We start from the raw sequence: 17,715 nt of genomic DNA on the forward strand, positions 1-17,715 counted from the left end.
AGCAATGAGGTTGGGGGACATATGGAACTATGTTCCTATGTGGTATAAAAATGAGTGAAGTAATTCTAAAAAAATTCTAAGTAGATATGTTAAGAAATCTTATTGTAATCTGTTAAAATGTATGAAAATATAATAAAAACCATAGCTAAGAATTCAATGTAGAAATAAATAGGAGCATATAATAATAATAAAAGGATAAATTCAACCGCAAGACAAGACATTCATAAATGTGCCTGTGCCTAGTATTAGAGCTTCATATTAAAAACAACAAAAACTGAGAAGAGGATAAATTTTTAAAATCAATCACAGTTTGATATTTAAATATACTTCTATCAGCAGTGTACACAAACAAGCACATTTGTCCACTTATTTAAGTGATTAAACCAGTCAACAAACAAAAAGCCAGTAAAGGAATGGAAGATCTGAACGACAATATCAATGTCTTTGAGCTACTGGATATTATAGAACTCTGCACCTAATAATTACATCATGCAAGTGAATTTCAATATCCACCTCCTGCCATACACAAAATATTACTTAAAATGGATTATACTCAAATGGTAAAACTAGAAATGTTAAATTTCTAGAAAAATGTTAGGATTATAATATTAGATTAGATAAAGATTTCTCAGACCAGAAAGTGAATCTTAGGTGAGGAAAACTTTAAAACATTTCTGACATGAAAACACACTTGAATAGATATTTCATGTTATTAGATAAAATGAAACATGAAGATTTGTGGTTTTGTATTTATATAACATAAATACATTTTTCCAATGAATAGCATCTTTCTCCTCTTTTTATGCATTTGATGTGCAGAAATTTTAATTTAACTTATTCATCTTTATATTAATTTTTTGTTCTAAATATATTGTAAGTATGGCTACTTTAAAGATTTTCTATATAATATTTTAGTCTGATAAAATTGTACCAGAAATGTGCAGGATACAATAAAATATCACTCATCATATCAAAAAGAAAATGCCAATATCAAGATAACACAATTGTTAGAATTATCTGACTAGGATTTTAAAATATCAGTCATAAATGTGCTTCAGTGAGCAAATGCACACTTGCTTCAACTAAATGAAAAAATAGAAAAGCTCCACAAAGAAATAGAGGATATAAAGAACTCAATGAAATTTTTAGAACTGAAAAATACAATGCCAAAATGAAAAACTCACTGGATGTGCTTAACAAAAGAAGATAAGACAGAGGAAAGAATCAGTGAACCATGAGATAGAACAACAAAAATTAGCCAATCTGAGAACAGAGAGGAAATATATTGAAAAAAATAATAATCAACTGAGTTTAGGGATATCTCCAAATGTTGACACAAATGTTGGAGAGGGAAATGATCCAACATCTGTGTCATTGAAGTTCCAGAAAAAGAGAAACAAAATGGAGCTAAAAAAAAGTATTCAAAGAAACAATGGATAAAAAATTCTCAAATTTAGGTGGAGCCAAGATGGCCGAATAGGAACAGCTCCGGTCTACAGCTCCCAGCGTGAGCGACGCAGAAGATGGGTGATTTCTGCATTTCCATCTGAGGTACCGGGTTCATCTCACTAGGGAGTGCCAAACAGTGGGTGCAGGACAGTCGGTGCAGCGCACCGTGCGTGACCCAAAGCAGGGTGAGGCATTGCCTCACTTGGGAAGCACAAGGGGTCAGGGAGTTCCCTTTCCTAGTCAAAGAAAGGGGTAACAGACGGCACCTGGAAAATCGGGTCACTCCCACCCTAATACTGCGCTTTTCCAATGGGCTTGGAAAACGGCACACCAGGAGATTGTGTCCCGCACCTGGATCAGAGGCTCCTACGCCCACGAGGTCTCGCTGATTGCTAGCACAGCAGTCTGAGATCAAACTGCAAGGGAGCAGTGAGGCTGGGGGAGGGGTGCTCACCATTGCCCAGGCTTGCTTAGGTAAACAAAGCAGCTAGGAAGCTCGAACTGGGTGGGGCCCACCACAGCTCAAGGAGGCCTGCCTGCCTCTATAGGCTCCACATCGGGGGGCAGGGCACAGACAAACAAAAAGACAGCAGGAACCTCTGCAGTCTTAAATGTCCCTGTCTGACAGCTTTGAAGCGAGTAGTGGTTCTCCCAGCACGCAGCTGGAGATCTGAGAATGGGCAGACTGCCTCCTAAAGTGGGTCCCTGACCCCAAAGCAGCCTAACTTGGAGGCAGCCCCCAGTAGGGACAGACTGACACCTCACTTGGCCAGGTACTCCTCTTAGACAAAACTTCCAGAGAAACAATCAGACAGCTGAATTTGCGGTTCACAAAAATCCACTGTTCTGCAGCCACTGCTGCTGACACCCAGCAAAACAGGGTCTGGAGTGGAACTCTAGCAAACTCCAACACACCTACAGCTGAGGGTCCTCTCTGGTAGAAGGAAAACTAACAAACAGAAAGGACACCCACACCAAAAACTCATCTGTACATCACCATCATCAAAGACCAAAAGTAGATAAAACCACAAAGATGGGGAAAAAAACAAAGCAGAAAAACTGGAAATTCTAAAAAGCAGAGCAGCTCTCCTTCTCCAAAGGAACGCAGTTCCTCACCAGCAACAGAGCAAAGCTGGACGGAGAATGACTTTGACGAGTTGAGACAAGAAGGCTTCGGACGATCAAACTACTCCGAGCTATGGGAGGAAATTCAAACCAATGGCAAGGAAGTTAAAAACTTTGAAAAAAAAATAGATGAATGTATAACTAAGATAACCAATGCAGAGAAGGGCTTAAAGGAGCTGATGGAGCTGAAAGCCAAGTTTCGAGAACTACATGAAGATTGCAGAAGTCTCGGTAGCCAATGCGATCAACTAGAAGAAAGGGTATCAGCAATGGAAGATGAAATGAATGAAATGAAGCGAGAAGAGAAGTTTAGAGAAAAAAGAATAAAAAGAAACGAACAAAGCCTCCAAGAAATATGGGACTATGTGAAAAGACCAAACCTACGTCTTATTGGTATACCTGAAAGTGACGGGGAGAATGGAACCAAGTTGGAAAACACTCTGCAACATATTATCCAGGAGAACTTCCCCAATCTAGCAAAGCAGGCCAACATTCACATTCAGGAAATACAGAGAACGCCACAAAGATACTCCTCGAGAAGAGGAACTCCAAGACACATAATTGTCAGATTCACCAAAGTTGAAATGAAGGAAAAAATGTTAAGGGCGGCCAGAGAGAAAGGTCGGGTTACCCACAAAGAGAAGCCCATCAGACTAACAGCTGATCTATCAGCAGAAACTCTACAAGCCAGAAGAGAGTGGGGGCCAATATTCAACATTCTTAAAGAAAAGAATTTTCAACCCAGAATTTCCTATCCCGCCAAACTAAGCTTCATAAGTGAAGGAGAAATAAAATACTTTACAGACAAGCAAATGCTGAGAGATTTTGTCACCACCAGGCCTGCCCTAAAAGAGCTCCTGAAGGAAGCACTAAACATGGAAAGGAACAACCGGTACCAGAAATTGCAAAAACATGCCAAATTGTAAAGACCATTGAGACTAGGAAGAAACTGCATCAACTAATGAGCAAAATAACCAACTAACATCATAATGACAGGATCAAATTCACACATAACAATATTAACTTTAAATGTAAATGGGCTAAATGCTCCAATTAAAAGACACAGACTGGCAAATTGGATAAGGAGTCAAGACCCATCAGTGTGCTGTATTCAGGAAACCCATCTCACGTGCACAGACACACATAGACTCAAAATAAAGGGATGGAGGAAGATCTATCAAGCAAATGGAAAACAAAAAAAGGCAGGGGTTGCAATCCTAGTCTCTGATAAAATAGACTTTAAACCAACAAAGATCAAAAGAGACAAAGAAGGCCATTACATAATGGTAAAGGGATCAATTCAACAAGAAGAGCTAACTTTCCTAAATATATATGCATCCAATACAGGAGCACCCAGATTCATAAAGCAAGTCCTGAGTGACCTACAAAGAGACTTAAACTCCCACACAATAATAATAGGAGATTTTAACACCCTACTGTCAACATTAGACAGATCAACGAGACAGAAAGTTAACAAGGATATCCAGGAATTGAACTCAGCTCTGCACCAAGCAGACTTAATAGACATCTACAGAACTCTACACCCCAAATCAACAGAATATACACCTTTTTCAGCACCACACCACACCTATTCCAAAATTGACCACATAGTTGGAAGTAAAGCTCTCCTCAGCAAATGTAAAAGAACAGAAATTATAACAAACTGTCTCTCAGACCACAGTGCAATCAAACTAGAACTCAGGATCAAGAAACTCACTCGAAACTGCTCAACTACATGGAAACTGAACAACCTGCTCCTGAATGACTACTGGGTACATAACGAAATGAAGGCAGAAATAAAGATGTTCTTTGAAATCAACGAGAACAAAGACACAACATACCAGAATCTCTGAGACACATTCACAGCAGTGTGTAGAGGGAAATTTATAGCACTAAATGCCCACAAGAGAAAGCAGGAAAGATCCAAAATTGACACCCTAACATCACAAAAGAACTAGAGAAGCAAGAGCAAACACATTCAAAAGCTAGCAGAAGGCAAGAAATAACTAAGATCAGAGCAGAACTGAAGGAAATAGAGACACAAAAAACCCTTCAAAAAATTAATGAATCCAGGAGCTGGTTTTTTCAAAAGATCAACAAAATTGATAGACCACTAGCGAGACTAATAAAGAAGAAAAGAGAGAAGAATGAAATAGATGCAATGAAAAATCATAAAGGGGATATCACCACTGATCCCACAGAAATACAATCTACCATCAGAGAATACTACAAACAGCTCTACGCAAATAAACTAGAAAATCTAGAAGAAATGGATAAATTCCTCGACAAATACACCCTCCCAAGACTAAACCAGGAAGGAGTTGAATCTCTGAATAGACCAATAACAGGCTCTGAAATTGTGGCAATAATCAATAGCTTACCAACCAAAAAGAGTCCAGGACCTGATGGATTCACAGCCGAATTCTACCAGAGGTACAAGGAGGAACTGGTACCATTCCTTCTGAAACTATTCCAATCAATAGAAAAAGACGGAATCCTCCCTAACACATTTTATGAGGCCAGCATCATTCTGATACCAAAGCCGGGCAGAGACATAACGAAAAAAGAGAATTTCAGACCAATATCCTTGATGAACATTGATGCAAAAATCCTCAATAGAATACTGGCAAACTGAATCCAGCAGCACATCAAAAAGCTTATCCACCATGATCAAGTGGGCTTCATCCCTGGGATGCAAGGCTTGTTCAACTTAAGCAAATCAATAAATGTAATCCGGCATATAAACAGAACCAAAGATGAAAACCACATGATTATCTCAATAGATGCAGAAAAGGCCTTTAACAAAATTCAACCCTTCATGCTAAAAACTCTCAATAAATTAGGTATTGATGGGACATATCTCAAAATCATAAGAGCTATCTATGACAAACCCACAGCCAATATCATACTGAATGGGCAAAAACTGGAAACATTCCCTTTGAAAACTGGCACAAGACAGGGATGCCCTCTCTCACCACTCCTATTCAACATAGTGCTGGGAGTTCTGGCCAGGGCAATCAGGCAGGAGAAGGAAATAAAGGGTATTCAATCAGGAAAAGAGGAAGTCAAATTGTCCCTGTTTGCAGATGATATGATTGTATATCTAGAAAACCCCATTGTCTCAGCCCAAAATCTCCTCAAGCTGATAAGCAACTTCAGCAAAGTCTTAGGATACGAAATCAATGTACAAAAATCACAAGCATTCTTGTACACCAATCACGGACAAACAGAGAGCCAAATCATGAGTGAACTCCCATTCACAATTGCTTCAAAGAGAATCAAATACCTAGGAATCCAACTTACAAGGGATGTGAAGGACCTCTTCAATGAGAGCTACAAACCACTGCTCAATGAAATAAAAGAGGATACAAACAAATGGAAGAACATTCCATGCTCATGGGTTGGAAGAATCAATATCATGAAAATGGCCATACTGCCCAAGGTAATTTATAGATTCAGTGCCATCCGCATCAAGCTACCAATGACTTTCTTCACAGAACTGGAAAAAACTACTTTAAAGTTCATATGGAACCAAAAAAGATCCCACATCGCCAAGTCAATCCTAAGCCAAAAGAAGAAAGCTGGAGGCATCGCACTACCTGACTTCAAACTATACTACAAAGCTACAGTAACCAAAACAGCATGGCACTGGTACGACAACAGAGACATAGATCAATGGATCAGAACAGAGCCCTCAGAAATAATGCCGCATATCTACAACTATCTGATCTTTGACAAACCTGACAAAAACAAGCAATGGGAAAAGGATTCCCTATTTAATAAATGGTGCTGGGAAAACTGGCTAGCCATATGTAGAAAGCTGAAACTGGATCCCTTCCTTACACCTTAAACAAAAATTAATTCAAGGTGGAATAAAGACTTACATGTTAGACCCAAAACCATAAAAACCCTAGAGGAAAACCTAGGCAATACCATTCAGGACATAGGCATGGGCAAGGACTTCATGTCTAAAACACCAAAAGCAATGACAACAAAAGCCAAAATTGACAAATGGGATCTAATTAAACTAAAGCGCTTCTGCACAGCAAAAGAAACTACCATCAGAGTTAACAGGCAACCTACAGAATGGGAGAAAATTTTCACAACCTACTCATCTGACAAAGGGCTAATATCCAGAATCTACAATGAACTCAAACAAATTTACAAGAAAAAAACAAACAACTCCATCAAAAAGTGGGCAAAGGCCATGAACAGACACTTCTTAAAAGAAGACATTTATGCAACCAAAAAAACACATGCAAAAATGCTCATCATCACTGGCCATCAGAGAAATGCAAATCAAAACCACAATGAGATACCATCTCACATCAGTTAGAATGGCGATCATTAAAAAGTCAGGAAACAACAGGTGCTGGAGAGGATGTGGAGAAATAGGAACACTTTTACACTGTTGGTGGGACTGTAAACTAGTTCAACCATTGTGGAAGTCAGTGTGGCGATTCCTCAGGGATCTAGAACTAGAAATACCATTTGACCCAGCCATCCCATTACTGGGTATATACCCAAAGGACTATAAATCATGCTGCTATAAAGACACATGCACACGTATGTTTGTTGCAGCACTATTCACAATAGCAGAGACTTGGAACCAACCCAAATGTCCAACAACAATAGACTGGATTAAGAAAATGTGGCACATATACACCATGGAATACTATGCAGCCATAAAAAATGATGAGTTCATGTCCTTTGTAGGGACATGGATGAAACTGGAAACCATCATTCTCAGTAAACTATCGCAAGGACAAAAAACCAAACACCGCATGTTCTCACTCATAGGTGGGAATTGAACAATGAGAACACATGGACACAGGAAGGGTAACATCACACTCCAGGGACTGTTGTGGGGTGGGGGTAGGGGGGAGGGACAGCATTTGGAGATATACCTAATGCTAAATGACGAGTTAATGGGTGCAGCACACCAACATGGCATATGGATACATATGTAACAAACCTGCACATTGTGCACATGTACCCTAAAACTTAAAGTATAATAATAATAATAAAATAAATAAAAATGAAAAACTTTCTATTGGATCCTATGTTCACTATCTGGGTGACGGGATCTGTAGAAGCCGAAACTTCAGCATTATGCAAAATACCCTTGTAACAGACCTGCACGTGTACCCCCTAAATCTAAAACAAAAATGGAATTTAATAAAAAAAAAATTCTCGAATTTGCCAAAAGGCATAAATCTAGAGATCCAAGAAGCTGAATTAATCCCAAATAGGTTAAATCCAAAGAATGTTAGGTAAAGACACATCATAATCAAACTCTTAAAAATGGAAGAAAAATTCTTGAGAGTAGCAAAGAAACGTCACCTTGTCTTTATAGAAAAAACAAATTGAATGACAATGGATTTCTCATCCAAACCAAGGAGGCAAGGAGGAAGTGGCACAGTGTTTTTTAACGCTGAATGGAAATAATAGTCAACCCAGAATTCTATATCCAATGAGAGTATCATTTAAGGATAAAGGAGAAATCCATTCTCGGACAAAGAAGAACAAAGAGAATTTGTCACTAGCAGATGTCCCCTAAATTGATGGCTAACAGAATTTCTTGAAATAGAAAATGATAAGAAATTTTTAACAAAAGAAATGAAGAAAAAAATAGAAAAAGTGAAAATATGGGCAAGTAAAATGGACTTTCCTTTGTCTTTTGAGTTTTCTAAATTACAATGGTTGAAGCAAAAAATCATAATGCTACTTGATGTAATTACTAAACTAATTAAAGGAAATATTTAAGACAATTATATTAAAATCAAGGAAGAGTAAGGGGAAATAAAGTTTCTACATTTCATTCAAACTGGTAAAATGTTAAATATGATAAATTATGTATTTATAATACTGGAGGAACCACTAAAAAGGCTATAAAGAGTGACGTGCTTCAAAAACACTGTAGGATAAAGCAAAATCAAATTCTAAAATATGTTGAGATAACCCATGGGAAGGCGGGAAAAAGAAAACAAGATGTTATAAAGGAACAAACAAACAGGAAACACAATATAAAATGGGAGAGTTACATCTTAAATATTAATAACTACATTCAATGTAAATTGCTGGAACATACCAGTAAAAAAACAGAAATTAGCAGAGAGGATTAAAAAAATAAAGCATGATCCAGCTACAGTGTGTCTCCAAGAAAGTCACTTGAAATAGGGTGATACTGTTACACTGACATGAATGTTCATGTAATCACCAAGAACTGGAAAGAACCAAAATATCCCTCAACAAGTGAAAGGCTAACGAAACTATGGAACACCCAAACCGTGAAATACTACTCAGCAGTAGGAAAGAACAAAGTATTGATGAAGCAGCAGTTTAAATGTGTCAAGGGCATTGTGCTGAATGAAAAAAAAAAAAAGCCAACATCAAAACGTGTTATTTTAGTTTGTGTTTACATTAGGATGTTTACTTCTGACTGTAGTAAGATGCCAGGATTTATATTCACTCATCCCTCCAAAGCCAAGAAGAAAGTTGTTCTAGGATTCTGTGAGACCAGAATCATCCCCAGAGCATCCTATGTGTACTAGATTCAGCTGAGATAACCTTCCTGAACTCCTTTGTGCTTTCCCCGAAGAGGAAGTCACGCCAACAGGTGTTTTTGCAGAGCACTCTTCCTTACTAGGTGGCTTAGATCCCTGAACTAAATAGAAATGCCTAAGGCTTATTTTTCTTCAGCACTGTATAGTTTCAGGGTGGGGGTGGAAGTGGGGAGGATAAAGCACATGGCCACTGTCTACATCTGGAATACAGGCCACTCATGACAACTGATGGACAAGGTCTATGGAAATTGCAGACACAAACAGTTTGTATTTCTATTGAAATAAAAACTAAGATTTTGAACTTCTTCTTAGAAATGATGTGGTCACATTTTTAAAAGTTGAATTGGATGTTTATTAAAAGAGGATAATGGCTTCCAGCTTCATCCATGTCCCTGCAAAGGACATGATCTCATTCTTTTTTATGGCTGCATAGTATTCCCTGGGGGAGAACATTAGGGAAAAGAGCTAATGCATGCTGGGCTTAATACCTAGGTGATGGGTTGATAGGTGCAGCAAACCACCATGGCACACGTTTATCTATGTAATAAACATGCACATTCTGCACATGTTCCATAGAATTTAAAAAATATAAATAAAATAAAATAATTTTTTCAAAAGAGCTTTTTCCATAAAACTACATCTGACATAAGTATAGACTTTTCCAGTTTACACAGCATTTTTACATGAAATTTTACCACCTATATTGGAGAGTGCCTGGCATTCTATTTTCACTGCACAAGTTAAGGCAACTGATTCAAAGATGGTAAGTGACTCCTCATGGCCAAATGCTGAGAAGGCCCAGAGCAAGGTGGAGGGCTTGGATTTTCAGGTGATATTCTTTACACCTCTACAAGCTGTCCACCCAGTGCTTTGAGACCCATTCTCCACTGGGCCCTGGCAGAACTGCCCTGAGCAGGTGCAGGGAGGAACTAAACAGAGGCTGTGTTGCTGCAGCAAAGGTGGAAAGTAATGTGTCCTCATCTGTCCTATGTACCTATTCTCTGACTAGTACTGCGATGCAGATATTTTACTCTAGCCCCATTGAGCTACAGAGGTGGTGACTGTTAAAATTCAGATTCCTGTGATTCTGGGGCCCATGAATCTGGGGTCACTAACCTTCCCTGTCTAGTAGTTCTGACAGGTCCTGATTTCTTGGGGAGACCCGGGAGAGTCAGTCTTAGCCTATTTCACATGATAATCGCTCTTCTTCATTTTATTCTTATGTTCAATAGTCTCCATGTCTTTTTTCATTTTTCCCTTCTAAGCTATCCATCTCATGTGTGTCTGTGTCTCTTTTCTGAATGTTTTCCACAATATTTGATTAAACATCCAGTGTTGACCCAGGCATATGAAATAGTCGAAGTCAAACCAACATTGAGTATTACCAATTAATTGATTCATTCGATGTAAAGCATTCATTTAAATGCCTCAAATGTGCTAGCGTCCGTGCTGGGGGACAGGAAACAAAGACAAGTAAGGGACTGTTTTTGCCTTAAAGACCACACAATCTATCTAGGAGACAGATATGTAAAGACATATGCGATTCCCAGTGATAATGAAAACAAAAAAAGCTGAGATACGTAGAAGGTACAGGGATACTGCAGATGTGCATGTTGTCAGCTCTGCCTGGAGGGTAAGAGTGGTGCTGGAGCCGGGTCTTCAAGAATAGTGAGCGTTTTCAAACTGGGGAGGTGAGGAGAAGTCAGAAATAAAAGGATTTAGCTGGGCAGAAGTGTGAGATGTGGAACAGCAGGGAATATATAGGACTGCAAAAAGAGCATCTATGTTAAAAATTGCTTAAAAGGCAAAATGTCCAACAATGAGAGAGAATTACTGAATGAGTTGAAAGGTGTTTATTTGATTCAGGCACTTTAATGTTATTGTGAAGACTATAATTAGAAATTTCATTGAAACATTGCTTATAAAATTGTATGGATATTAAAATTCAAAGTAACATTACATGAGGTATGCAGCATCAGGGATTCCTGTAAGGCAGCCGTGCTGGGGTGGAGGGATGTGGGTGACCGTCTGGGATTCCTGTTGCGTGTTGCACCCTTTTACAACATGCTATCCGTCCCCTGTTCAGGTATCACCACGGTGCTGACCATGACCACCCTGAGCACCATTGCCAGGAATTCCTTGCCACGCGTGTCCTACGTGACCGCCATGGACCTCTTTGTGACCGTGTGCTTCCTGTTTGTCTTCGCGGCGCTGATGGAGTATGCCACCCTCAACTACTATTCCAGCTGTAGAAAACCGACCACCACGAAGAAGACAACATCGGTGAGCTGCAGTAGCAAAGGTTCTCCGGGAGGTAATGGGGGCGCTGTTTGAGATGAGTGTGTGCTTAAATGCTATTGTATTCCTAAGGATCGTATAAAGCATGATTTAAATACCCAATTCAACAAGACTTTTCAAAACCAGACAGGGATTCTGAAGATGTGAATGTGACTCTAAGACATCTCTGGTGTCACCTACCAGTGAGGTGGTTTGGTTTAGTCATACCCTAAAGATTGCTCTTAAGAGTGATCTTGGATGCAAATGTTCATGACAGTTTCCTAGTTATTTTTTCTTCTTTTCTTTTAGTTACTACATCCAGATTCCTCAAGATGGATTCCTGAGCGAATAAGCCTACAAGCCCCCTCCGTATGTATAGCATTGCAGGTGCCAATATTTCTGAGAACATTCACTAAACTAAGATTGCATTTGAAAGATAGATTGCTGTTGATGCATGCGTGTATTGAAGACCAATGAGTGATGCACATGCTGACTTCAAAAATGTGTTTAGTGTTAGGTTAAAAATCCAACTTTGACAATTTGGAAATTAGAGGAGAAAAGTAATCATAATCCTTCTACATGGGGATTAGTGTATGGCATATATAGTTCTGACTCTTAGCCATTCAAATAATATAGGTTCATGCATTTTAGAAAAACTGAATTATGATCTTTATATTGTTTTATAGCCTCTTTTATAACTCAAAAATATGTACTTATATGTACTTAAGTTTTGTGCCACAAATATTATTTTATAGGATCATTTTAATGATCATATCATATGCTCATGATTGATGCACAAGCAATCTTGGCAGGACACTGACTGGGCTTATCCACATTTTTCACTTGCATTTACATCCTTATCACTACCAGTTTGCATATACCTGTGACTGTTTACTTGGTTATAAATTCCTAGGAGCAGAATGTTTGGGCAGAGGGGTCGCATGGTCTTTGCCAAATGGCACTCCACCAGCTCCATCAGCAATTCCAGACACCTCATCCCCAATTTTCCCTGCATTGTTTGATAGTCAAGCAGGAAAACGAGCTCTGCAGACTTTTCTCATTGGCATTTCTTTGACTATTGACAATATTGTCACTCTCTTATTTTTGATTTGCATTTCCATTTTTGTGAATTGCTTTTGAATATTTTTAAACTTTCATTAGTATTTTAAAGTAGCAATCTGACAGTGGTGTATATGTTACATATTATATAAATTGTGTTTTATAAAATATATAATTTATATAGTCACATATAGGATATATTCATGATATTAATGTTTGTCATGTAGTTTTTATTCCAACTTGAATTGGCAACATTGCCACTATCCTGTTTTGTGCCTTTCTCTATGCAGATTTTGTTTCATGTGGTCAAATCTGTCAGCGTTTTCTTTTGTAGTTTCTGCTTCTTGTGTTCTGCTTTGGAAGGTCCTTCCTACCCTCAAAATGACACGACCCCACTCACTTTCTTTTGAGCACTATGCTTGACAATATGTTCTCTGTGTTTTCATGTATCAACTCACTTTATTCTCACAACAAACCTTTCTACAAATGAGGAAATTAGTATGGATAAATTAAGCCCTGTAAATATTGACCAAGGTTTGACAATTTAAAAACAAATTTGTTACATTTAACTATTAACAAGTCTGAATTTATTTTGGCTAGAGGTTAGAGTGTAGCTTTATTGAAAAATCGAGAAAATATTTTTAAATTAATGATGTGAACTACAACTTTTATCATATAATAACTTTTATTTACAATAATGATTTTTATTCCTTTATACATATGTATACTAATTACAATTTACTAATTAAATCGAATGTTTCAAGCCCACCTATAAGCCGCAGGTGGTTTGCTACTTGCTAATCAGGACCTCATATGCAGTGCCAGGTGGTTTGCTACTTGTTAATCAGGACCTCATATGCAGCGCACTTCCAGCCCATTGTCAGGAGACTACATAGTTGTCTGCACTCTGCAAGTGTGGATCATGATAGTTCTTCCAGAACGTTAGTGGGCAAATCACTGTTACAGCTGCGGGGAGCTACAGAGAACATAAAGATTTTGCCAACAAATGCTTCCAAATGGCGTGGGACCAAAACACAGAGAAGAGGGGAAGGGTGCACATCATTACACATAGCCAGGACCTGGGTGTTGAAAGAAGGAAAGAAACATTGACCTCTTTAGTACAGAAATGATGCTGCCAAAAGAAGAAAAAAATCCTTTAACACAGAGAGAAAAAGATATTATCACAAAATGAGCAGAAAATTTAAAAAAAATAAGAGAAAGTGGGAAAGTTTAATGACCTTAAAGGAAGTACAAAGAGAAATAGTTCACAGACAGAAAGGGTGCCAGGCCTGGTGAGAAGACACAACCAGAGAGACCTGTAGCAAGAATAAAGCTAAGCCGAAGAAAAAGGAAGTCTGTCCTCTGTTGAGTGCAAACTGTCAACTTCCCAACTCTACTCTGAAACATCGGTTTGCAGCCTTATGCTAGTGAAGGAGCCACCGTTACCAACACGAAGCAACAGAAATGAGCAGCCTCTGAGTGATGAGGGCCAGGGGCCAGGCTCCGTGACAGTCACAGGTGTGGCCTGGGGCAAGCTGTTCCAACTGCTCTGTGCCCCTTTCCTAATGTGTCAAATGCAAGGCTGAGGAACTTCACATGTGCCCAGGAAGCACGGTGCTCCGGGACACTCATGGGGCTGCGCTATACACACAGACAAAAGAGGAGGGAGTCAGGGACCCAGCTGGGCCAAAGAGGACTTTGGGGAATCATTAATTAAAATCTCTATCTTGGGCACAGTTTGAAATTTTCATGACAAATGAAAAGGAGGCAAGTAAAGAAGTTCATAAGCTGTTTATGGCTCTTAACATCTTACATTTTGCTTCAAACTTATAAAATGGAATTTGTTTCATTTCAAAGCAGTGAACTATGAAGACATAATAAGAGCTATTTTCAATATTGTAAATACGATCTCCAGGTGTTTTTTGGTTCCCTAAATGGAGTGAAATGGAGGTTTCTCTTGCTCCAGAAACCACCCTGCTGTCCTGCCTGTGGCCTCCAAGGGTTGCCCTTTAGATCTCTGGTGAGCCATCCCCACATCAGCAGAGCCTTCTGCCTCCCAGTCTAAGTCAGAATCTTCCTGCGTAGCTGCCCTGCCTTGCAAACAGCCAGACTTCTCCTCTATGTCTCCGATAGCCCCCAGTTCCATCCACATAGCAAGGGACTACACAGAGGCATGAAGCAATGAGTGGATGAATGGCTGATCACTGTCAAAGCACACGTGTAAGAAACCTTTATTGCAATTGTTTGTTAATAAAGGCAGATCTTTCAACTGGAGGTTGTCAAAAAGAGGCAGATCCCTTCAATGCAGTGGGGTAGAGGCAGGGAACTGCTATGTTTTAGCAAACCCTTGGTGATGTTTACACCCACTCGGGACAAAAAACATTAACCTAGAAGAGACGTGTCCACATTAGGCCCATAGAGACAGCGGGACTTTTATTTCTGCCTACTCATCAGGATTGTGAAGGAGGAGGAGGGTGGGCAGCCGCACCATGAGGCCCCACTGGTAGCAGAGGGAGGTGGCCACACGTGTGAGGAGCAAACAACGCCCTGTGAACATGTGGTCCAGGCCATCCTGCTAATTTAGGTCTGTCCTCACACACAGATGCTTCGCATTTACAAGAACCCACCAAAGGCTGCAAGTACTGTCTGAGTGCCTGATCGACACTTCCACCCCTCCCCGATTTATGACCCCATGACTATGAGCATGTCCAATCAAATTGAGGCCCAAAAGTAGGAGGGAAAGCAGTGCCATGTCTTCTTGGAATCGTATTTTTGGATGAAAGTATAAGAGGTTGTCACGATGCTTTCTAATGAATTCTGAATGGCCTCTGTCCCAGCAATGTGCCACACCCAGGCAAAGGCCCTCACTAGGAAGCCCCCTGAGAAGGGTTCCCTCTCCACCTCCTCCTTGGTGTCAGCCTCCATGGCTCCATCTCAGATCAACCAGCACAGATGAAACCAAAGCAGACAGGCAGACATGCTTTTTAGTTCTCTTCCATTATTCAGTCCAATTTAGAAATGTATCCCCTTAATGGAATTCAATGTAGTGCACACTTCATAGGTTTTTAGAAGAGCTCAGCCTCTGTCTGAAGAATTGACAAGTCTATTTGCAGCCATGTCTCAGGGTTAGGAATGATTCTTCTCATTTAGGAGTGAATAGTATGTTGTTCTCTCTCCTTTATCTGCCCCACTTGGACTTTTCCATTGCAGGAGGAGGGCTTGGGAGGTAGAAAAGCAAGCATCGTAGGTGGGCACATTTTTGGTTATGCTTCTTGAGATGGTAAGCAGTGTCCAGCCACCTCACACTGAAAGCTCACATTCACCAGAATCACATGGGACATGAAGATCCTCTCATCATTCCTGCAAGTCATACCTTTTACTATTCACTAATTAGAAAAAAGTAACATATTTGTCTCCCCCCACTTCAATATACATACTGTTTCACATTTAAGGGATAAATATATGTCCATACTTACTACAAATCCACAGAAAAATAGGCAGAATAGGGACTTCAAATGACTAATACACATTTGAAAATATGCTTAACCTTCTTCATTAATAATCCGGGAAATACAAGATTTGAAACTGCATGTAATTTTCCTTGCGTTAGAATTGCAAGGATTGAAAAGACCGGGGGTCTCCTCTCTCAGCTTTGGAGCACCCCTCCCTCTGTCTCTGTACAGGAAAGCTTCTTCCTTTCTTCCTTCTTTCTTTTCTTCTTCCTTCCTTCTTGCCTGTTAAACTCTCTGCTCCTTAAAACAAAAAACAAAAAACAAAACAAAACAAAAAAGACCAACTCTCTCAACTCTCTCCAGCGTGGGGGTATAGTGGGGGATGGGCATGCCCATGCATCCTCTTTATCTGTAGGAGACAGATGTAATATGGACCTACTGCTTCATACACCTCAGGGTGTTTTTATTGCATTTTACGATGGTTGTTGTGTCATTCTTCTTGCCTGCAGAACTATTCCCTCCTGGACATGAGGCCACCACCACCTGCGATGATCACTTTAAACAATTCCGTTTACTGGCAGGAATTTGAAGATACCTGTGTCTATGAGTGTCTGGATGGCAAAGACTGTCAGAGCTTCTTCTGCTGCTATGAAGAATGTAAATCAGGATCCTGGAGAAAAGGGCGTATTCACATAGACATCTTGGAGCTGGACTCGTACTCCCGGGTCTTTTTCCCCACGTCCTTCCTGCTCTTTAACCTGGTCTACTGGGTCGGATACTTGTATCTCTAAGTGTTGCTCAGAATGAAGAGTGAAAAGCATTTGGTACATACTCGACCCTCCGTCGCCCGCAGACCAGTAGTGACCAATCAGGAGTAGCAAGGAAGGACACTGCTCAGTGTATCTTGTTATAAATGACCTTTCAGCAACACAGGAAGTACCCGGCAAAGGTTTCTATTATGTATTTTACACACACACATACATACATACACACACTCACACATGCTAATTGAGTTTTAAAGTAATATTCTTGCTAATCCCTACCGAATTGTAGCTTGGTGTTGTTTCTGGATGGTTTTTGGATATTGGAAGCAGCTGCTGATTACCCTTGCAAAGAAATCTGTAAAATGTGCAAGTGAATGTCTGAGATGCTTTCTCAGGCCCGTAGTCCTTCTGTATCTTTCCTTCACAGCCCTGGGTGTAGTAGCACTCACGAGTGTTGAATCACCCCTGGCTGAGACCCACTCCTGCTGGCTCAGCCTGGGCTCTCTGTGCTCCAGTGTGAACAGCAGTGGGTTCCAACCCCAGTCTCCTTTCTCTGTGGCCTGTCTGGCTCCAGCACCATCGTCACTAGCTGGCACCCCTTTACCTAATAACCTCGTTCTAGGCCTGGGGAGAGTGTACTCGCATTGTCTACAGTTTCCATTGGAGGAGAAAATAAGATTTTCAAAATGCTCATGTTGTTGGGGTCAAAGATGATTATCTCTGAACATCAGAAGGTTATTACTTTATTCCAACTTACTGAGAGTCAACAATATTTGAACTTTGGGTTCTTGGACTAGTTCAACAACATTTCACCATAAGAGCTGTTTTTTACTAGACCAAGGCTCAACCCCAGAGTATGTGTCCAGCTTATGTTATTATGGGTTCAGTAATTGTCTTCATTTTGCAAAGAAAGGTATACAGTGAACACAACCTGTTATCTTTCACACCAGAGTGTGAAAGACATGTAGGTAAAATTTTATTTTTATTTTAATTTTATTTTTTTTGAGACAGAGTCACGCTCTG

The 17,715-nt window shown here is 39.8% G+C and overlaps 1 protein-coding gene across 3 annotated transcripts in view; it reads left to right on the top strand.

Moving 5' to 3' along the window:
- The window catches only part of GABRG3 (gamma-aminobutyric acid type A receptor subunit gamma3), a 571,515-nt gene extending 554,767 nt beyond the window's left edge, over positions 1 to 16,748 (top strand). For 2 of the 3 annotated variants that reach the window (XM_055278463.2, XM_055278464.2), the window contains exons 6-8: positions 11,227 to 11,423; positions 11,727 to 11,804; positions 16,438 to 16,748. In XM_055278463.2, coding sequence (XP_055134438.1) covers positions 11,227 to 11,423; positions 11,727 to 11,804; positions 16,438 to 16,719 — 557 coding nt within the window. In that variant the 3' untranslated portion in view covers positions 16,720 to 16,748. The remainder of the gene's footprint in view (positions 1 to 11,226; positions 11,424 to 11,726; positions 11,805 to 16,437) is intronic. The other variant, XM_055278462.2, reaches the window with a different exon arrangement.
- The last annotated feature ends 967 nt before the right edge of the window (positions 16,749 to 17,715 follow it).

Source organism: Symphalangus syndactylus, chromosome 5 (assembly GCF_028878055.3).
Source record: "Symphalangus syndactylus isolate Jambi chromosome 5, NHGRI_mSymSyn1-v2.1_pri, whole genome shotgun sequence".
Lineage (NCBI taxonomy): Eukaryota > Metazoa > Chordata > Mammalia > Primates > Hylobatidae > Symphalangus > Symphalangus syndactylus.